This window comes from Nuphar pumila, chromosome 2 (genome assembly GCF_984573655.1).
Source record: "Nuphar pumila chromosome 2, dmNupPumi1.hap1.1, whole genome shotgun sequence".
NCBI classification, from domain to species: Eukaryota; Viridiplantae; Streptophyta; class Magnoliopsida; order Nymphaeales; family Nymphaeaceae; genus Nuphar; species Nuphar pumila.
Window position 1 is genome coordinate 137,889,032 of NC_143250.1, and position 7,418 is coordinate 137,896,449.

General features: G+C 40.4%; 1 protein-coding gene and 1 long non-coding RNA gene across 2 annotated transcripts; both read right to left on the minus strand.

Annotated features, from left to right (window-relative positions):
* Nucleotides 1-2,809: 2,809 nt before the first annotated feature.
* Nucleotides 2,810-3,910, minus strand: LOC149847279 (uncharacterized). The gene has a single exon (XM_089993845.1). It carries the CDS (start codon nt 3,908-3,910, stop codon nt 2,810-2,812), a length of 1,101 nt encoding a protein of 366 aa, XP_089849971.1.
* Nucleotides 3,911-5,137: 1,227 nt separating this feature from the next.
* LOC149847280 (uncharacterized) lies at nt 5,138-6,448 on the minus strand. The gene is made up of 2 exons (XR_016430599.1): nt 6,274-6,448; nt 5,138-5,449 (listed from the first exon to the last, which is right to left on the minus strand). It is a non-coding gene; the product is annotated as an uncharacterized LOC149847280 (long non-coding RNA).
* Nucleotides 6,449-7,418: the final 970 nt, after the last annotated feature.

The window sequence follows — 7,418 nt, forward strand, 5'->3', positions numbered from 1 at the left end:
ATGAACTCCATGCCTTCCCCAGATCGAATGCCTTCCCCAGATCGAGCAGATCAATCCTATCAGATAACTCTTCAACATGTATATAATCCTGAAATAGAGTAGTATATGTATATGGGAAAATGAGCCTCTTGAAAAGCTTGTGCACAGCAAATTCAGATGGTTATTTTGATACAAGATGCAATAAAGCCTGCAGAGCTGCTCATGACAATATATTGAAAATGTAAGCAATAGATGGTTCATCATATTAGTTTTCTATAACCTGCCACTGTTCATCTCTCGGTACAAGAGCAATTTTTATTAAATTGTAAAGCAAAATTTGTGGACTGTAATTTCAGATTGTTATATTTGATGCTAAATAGAAGAAAACCTGTATAGGTGGTCATAGCAGTACAGTTGGAAATACATGTAATAAATAGATGTTTCAATACATCATATTTGCTTCCATAAATTTGTATCAGCACCGTTTCCATTACCCGCTGTTGTTCATCTCTTCGTCTAAGATAGGGGTGGAATTGGACTGGATATGGGCCACATCATGTCAGATCCAAATCCAAATCCAAAATACCCAAAAATAATTAGGATACAAATTTGGATCCGAATGATATCTGAAAAGGTAGGAATGGATCCAAACAAAAAATATAAATTTTATTTCCGGATCTAGTTGAAAAGGGCTAAAAACAAGCTGTGTACATGAGCTTTTGAAAAGGAAACATGTAATATTCAATGTGTATTACCTTAGAATTTGCATGAACTGGGCCAGAGTCTATTCTAGAAGATTGACTGCTGTGACCAAGTTCACATTTGGCATCAACTATGGCCCTTGCTAGAAGCTCATTTTCTACAGAAGATTGACTGCTCTGACCAAGTTCACATTTGGCATCAACTATGGCCCTTGCTAGAAGCTCATTTTCTACAGAAGATTGACTGCTCTGACCAAGTTCACATTTGGCATCAACTATGGCCTTTGCTAGAAGCTCATCCTCTGCAGCACTAAAGAAACATCTACGTCGTTTGGCATCACGCACTAAATCTCTCCATATGGAAGGTTTAGTGGCCAAAGTTCTTCCATCACCAACAATCCAAAGACAATGCCTGCATCGGTTATTTGAAGCCAACCAATTATAAACTTTTTTCTACAAATTAGTGCAGGTAGAGCTTTCAAGCTCGGCTTGTCACTTGTGTTGAGTCGAGCTCAGCTGAAGCTCATGGCACGTTTGAGTTAAACAAGCTGAGTTCGAGCTGACTCTTATACCCAAAAAATTCTTTTCCAAAGTGAAAATTAATAGAATTTAGACCATAAACCTATTGAACAGACTGCGGATGAGGTGCAATCACATTGCACACTTTGGTATGCCGCTGCACCTGATCTGCCCTCCATCTTCTGTTGGGCCCCACAGCTGAAGGCTGTACCCCAGAGAAGGCGGGCAGTCAAGTGCAACGGCACACGAAGTGTGAAGTGATTTTCAAACTGGCTCATAAAAAATAAATACATTGTTATTGTTTCCAAGCTGTAAGCAACAAGATTAAACTTTAAACTTATTACTTGCAAGCCAAACCTTCAAAGTTCTGCACTCTATAATATAAAATATATTTATTACTAAACAACAAGCTTATACGAACTGAACCCTTGCTGCTCTTATTAGGCTTGCGGAGCCTATTTTACGAGTTCAAATGGGCACCTTATGAGCCAAGCCACAAGCGGCTCATCTGGTTTCCAAGCCCTAAATGAAAGAAATGCAAAAGAGAGAGAGAGAGAGAGAGAGAGAGAGAGAGAGAGAGAGAGAGAGAGAGAGAGAGAGAGAGAGAGAGACTCAAATAAGCAAATCACAGGAATACCTAGCCCTTGTTAATGCCACATTTGATCGATTTTGGTTGGAAAGGAAGCCGATTGATCCCCCATTGTTTGATCTTACTGTGGAAAGAATTATAATATCTTCCTCGCTCCCTTGGAAGCCATCAACAGATTTAACTTCTACAACAAATTTGTCATACATCTGGTACTTGGACAAGAGCTTCTTCTGAAGTATGGCAACTTGAGCATTGTATGGGCATATGACACCAATGCTCAGGGTTTCCCCTGCTCCGCCCCAAGCTGTAAAAGTAGATATTCAGCACAAAATTCCTTCTACATGCACTAAAACATTGTATCCTGACAGTACTAATGTACAACTGAACTTTCAACAAATACCAGAAGTTTAAAGAAGGCGCTTTTCCAAATTAAACCAAAACAACCATGAACGGGCATAAAACGTCTGATTGCTCAACTGACAAAAACCACCCACAGCACCTTTTGTAGCGAATCATCAAAGAACTAAAATATAAAGGAAACCTGAAAGACACTTTTTCTTTTTTATGGCGAGAAAATGAGAACTTTCAAAATGAACTTATCATCACCTTTAAAAAGCCTTTGAACTATTTTAGAGACAACAGCAGCCTCCACCACGTTCTTCCAGCTGTTTCCTCTCCCATCCTTTTCCTCCTTTCCATCAGTAACATTTATAAAAGAATAGCTTCCAAACATTCTTCCTTCAAGATATCTCTTTTCATAACTTCTTTCCTTGACATTTTCACCATCCATAATCATGTTTCTGTAGAATTTAGCATTGGGAAAGGAGCTTATTGATGGATGCATTCTGTATTGTACATTTAAAAGGTGTTTATGATGTCTTAGCAGGCTCAGCCTCCCAAACAAGCTCCTTCCGAATCCAGATTTATCTGACATCTGATAGAAAGAAAAGAAAAAAACGATGTAACTAAACAGAGATCATACATTATATTTGCAGAAACAATAGACTAAGATTTCAAAACTTCAAACCTTGCTCTTAACCACTGAAGATAACTGCAGTTCATCCCCTATAAGAACAGAGTGCTGTAAACCCTTAAGTTCCAATGGTATCAGCGCCTCACATTCTTTAAGTTGTGCTGCTTCATCAATGATCAAGAGCTTCATATGACGAATCCCCAAGATATGCAATCGAGCAGAGCTTGCAACAGTGCAGAAGAGGAGGGAAGCATTGCGTAAGCATAAGCGCGTTAATGAATCAATGCTAACTTTAGTGGTCATTGTTCCGGCCTTGTCAAGATATTTAAGAATCGCAATGCATATCATTCTTGTTTGCTGCAGCTTCTTTTCAGAAAAGCCATCGAGAGAGAGACCACGAAAACTCTCCTCAATAAAAAACTCCCCAATACCAACCTCTTCAAATCTAGCAAATAGACTTTCCAAATCAACACCACCATTTTCAGCCATGCGTAGCAAGCTTCTAAAAGAAGCAAATGTCTCCAGAAGTTTCCTCATGAATTTGAATCCATTGTTTGGAATGAGGGACATGGGAAGGTGGGTGTAAAAGACGGGAACAAAATTCTTGAGTCGAGTCACATTGATGTCAAACTTTTGTCTCAGGAACTGTGGAAAACTGACAACTTTTTTAACACTTTTGTCATTGAGAAATGTATGGTATTGAGACAGGGGATCCTTCAGAAGGTCAATCATGGATGTTGCCCAATGCTTCCACCCACTGAGTGGACCAAAGAAAGCAATCAGTTTCTCAATGCGTGCGTCCAAAAATATGTCTTCAAGATCACCATCAACTTTCAATTTCTCTTTGTTGCCAAACAGGACCATGTCACCCAAGTAACAGCATGAAAATCCGTTTTCAAGCTTCTCACGCGATCCTCTGACCAACTTTACCAGCCGTGAGGCAATTTCCGTGACAGCAACGTTTGTCGGAGCACAGGTGAGGGTGTTGCACTTCGTCTTTAGGAGCTGCTCCAGGAGCCTACAGATGGTGCTGGTCTTACCTGTGCCAGGAGGGCCCCAAATGAGCTTCACCAGATTCGAGTGAGTGCAACGTGCAGCTGCATACACAGTAGTGATTGCATCGATCTGCGACTCGTTCAGCTTTGACATGCTTAATTCCCTACGTAGGTCTCCCCCTATCTTACCACCAGCCTGTTTAGATGAGCACACCCCACAAGTGTCCTGATAGATATACAGACCATCTTTTTTAGAATTAGAATCGTGATTTACCACAAAACCAAGGTGGTCTATATATGTCACATGGATGAATAATCAGGTGCAATCGCATTGTACAGTTTAGTGTGCCGCTGCACCCGAGCCACCCTTCAACCTCTGCTGGGCCACACAGCTGACAGGGTGTACCCCAGAAATGGAGGACGGTGAGGTGCAGCTGCACACTCAAAGTGTGCAACGTGATTGCACCTGATCCGCCCTCCATGGGTGCGGGTGCAACTACGACAGGTGCAGCATCGCAATTTATAAAAGCATGAACATGGAAAGAACAACTTGCATAAAGAAAGAACTCGGATCCCATCATTTGAAATATAATGGGTTTCGTCATACATTCAATCCTAGCCATCCAATCAATGGCTAGATGGTTCCCACTTTTTTTGAATGACACCCGTCTCATTCATACTGACCCCTACAAAATTTGAAGGGTTCCTGCACTGAATCGAATATGTGTCAGCGCGTAAGACAGTGGGACACAGTTTTTTTTGTGCAATCGCATTGCACCTGATCCACACTCTAGCGTTTGTAGGGATGGCAGTGGGGCTGGGGGCGGGGCGGGGGACAAGGTCTCCAGCCCCGCCCCGCCTCAAGATTTTATCCTCCACCCCCGCCTCCATCCCCGGCGGGGAATGGATTTTATCCTCCATGCCCGCCTTCATCCCCGTTTCATGTCCTCCATCCCCGGTTCAAACGGGGATGAGGCGGGGCGGGGCGGGGATATTGCGGGGAAAAGTGGTTGGGGCGGGGATGAGGCGGGGATCGTGGCGGGGATGGGGCCACTACAACAGAGCAGTAGATTAGCGACGACCACCTTTCGTCGCTAATCCGTCGCTAACCATGTTAGCGACGGATTAGCGACAACGCGGCGACAGTATGCTTACGTCGCGAATATTTCGACGCTAACTGGCGACGGAATTATTCCGTCGCCAAGTCCGTCGCTAATTGCGACGGAATAACGAACGCTATATTCCGTCGCCAATCCGCCGGTACTAAACGGCGACCACGGCGTGGCGACGGATTTAATTCCGTCGCTAAGCCGTCGCTAGATTAATATGAATAGCGACGGAATCATCCGTCGCTAATCCGTCGCAAAAACGAAAAAAAATCAAAAAAATTTTATTTAAAAATTAATTACGGAGAACTGTACAATTTATATTTCCTGTACAATTTATATTTCCTGTAAATAAAAAACAAACCACACAAAAAAATTCATATAACAAGTATCTATAATAATTAATCGTTCCACCTTAAAACTAAGAAGTTTAATTATTTACAATTCAACAATTACAATTAGGAAAAATAAAAAAAATAGAACTTCTTCAACACAGTCCTCTAATCATCGCCAAGATTTTGTGCGTCTTCTTGTTCATTGTCTTTATCTGTCCCTTCAGCTCCACTACCCTGATTATCGCTAGCAGCCTACACAAGAAAAGAACAGTCAGTATTGATAAACAAAATATAATGAAATAAATTACACACTATATGTGATTCTATCATGTGCTCATGTGTGATCTAAGGCAATAAAAAAACTCTATATGTGATTCTATCATGCTCATATGTGTGCTAAGGCAGTCAAAAAATTGAATATGTGATTATAGCATGTTCATATGTGTTCTAAGGCATATAAAAAAACTCTATATGTGATTCTACCATGCTCAGATGTGCTTTAAGGCAAGCAAAAAACTATATATGTGATTCGATCATGCTCGTATGTGTGCTAAGGCAGTAAAAAAATTGAATATGTGAATATAGCATGCTCATATGTGCTCTAAGGCAGGCAAAGCCAAAAATTTTATATGTGATTCTATCATAAATGATATATAACATGTTCATATGTGTTCTAAGGCAGTTAAAAAACTCTATATGTTATTATAGCATGTTCATATGTGTGCTAAGGCAGTCAAAAAACAGAATATGTGATTATAATATGCTCATATGTGTTCTTAGGCAGTAAAAAAACTGAATATGTGATTATAGCATGCTTATGTGTTCTAATGCAATCAAAAAAACTTTATATGTGATTCTATCATGCTCATATGTGCTCTAAGACAGACAAAAAGTTAAATATATATATATATGTGATTCTATCATGCTCATATGTGTGCTAAGGCAGTAAAAAAATTGAATATGTGATTATAGCATGTTCATATGTGTTCTAAGGCATCTAGAAAAACTCTATATGTGATTCTACTATGCTCAGATGTGCTTTAAGATAGTCAAAAAAACTATATATGTGATTATACCTGAGAGGGACCTGGAATCGAAGATCCCCTATCCTGAACAGCGGCCTTGATCTCATTTCGGAGAAAGGGGGCGACGGTGTATTGGAAGTAGTTATTCAGTGATTCATTAATGATCTCGCGTACATCATCACCGGAAAGAATAGTCGGCTGCTTGGAGCTTATGTCGGCGCAAGAAGTTGGTGAGCCGTAACTGGAAGAACCAATAACTGGTGAAGTGTTCATATTACTCCCAAACCCGAACACGCGACCTTTTTTGGGTTCACCTGCTGCAGTCACCCATGCTGTAGGATCAAATGATGGATGCTGAGTAGCGTCTTCACCATATCGCTCTACCATTTGTTGCTCATATGCCTCCTACAAAATAATGTTTAAAGTATTCATTAATAATTAATGATAATATTATGATGACTTGCATATATATTGCAATGATTATTAATAGAATTAATACATACCGTTGTCGTTCTCGCCTTCTCTGATACGAAGACTCCCGTGGTCTTCCGTTTATGTGTTTCTACAAACACATCCTTATATGGTACACTGCCTCCTTTTTCTGCTTCCTGCGAAGTTAAATGACAAAAGATTTAGTACACAAATTTGCAACTATACTTATAAAATTAATATTATATATTGATGAGTTACCATTTTCTTTAGGTGGCTCCCAAATGTCTTAGATCCACCTGTGTGTAGATGGGCTTCGGGCATATTCGATCGATTTTGTGAAGCCTTCGCAGAGCGATTTTTAAATGCATCTCCCGCCCACATATCGCACATTTCATCCCAGTAATCTCTCCTGATAGTAATAGGACCATGGCCCTTCCACAGTAATGGATCATCTACTACGCCAGATGCTTTTTTTGCTGCAGTCTTCATAGTGTGCAGCATGTCTGCAAATCGATTGGCAGCCACCTTCTGCCACACCTTCCTTGCATCATTTTCTTCCACCGTAGTTGCAAAGCGATTCGAAGCCTACAAATATTTTCAGAAAGTTAGTAGACATTGCTTAAATAAATTAAATATGAAACACATTAACTATGAGGAACAACTGTATACCATGAATGAGGACCACAATCTGTCTAATACCTCCTTTGGGTACTCTTTCCATTGAGCAACTGGTCCTGGTAGATGTTGAAGAAGTGAATTCCTAA

Coding starts and splice junctions, on each gene's coding strand:
- LOC149847279 (XM_089993845.1), bottom strand. CDS start 3,910: ATGTCAAAGCTGAACGAGTCGCAGATCGATGCAATCACTACTGTGTAT.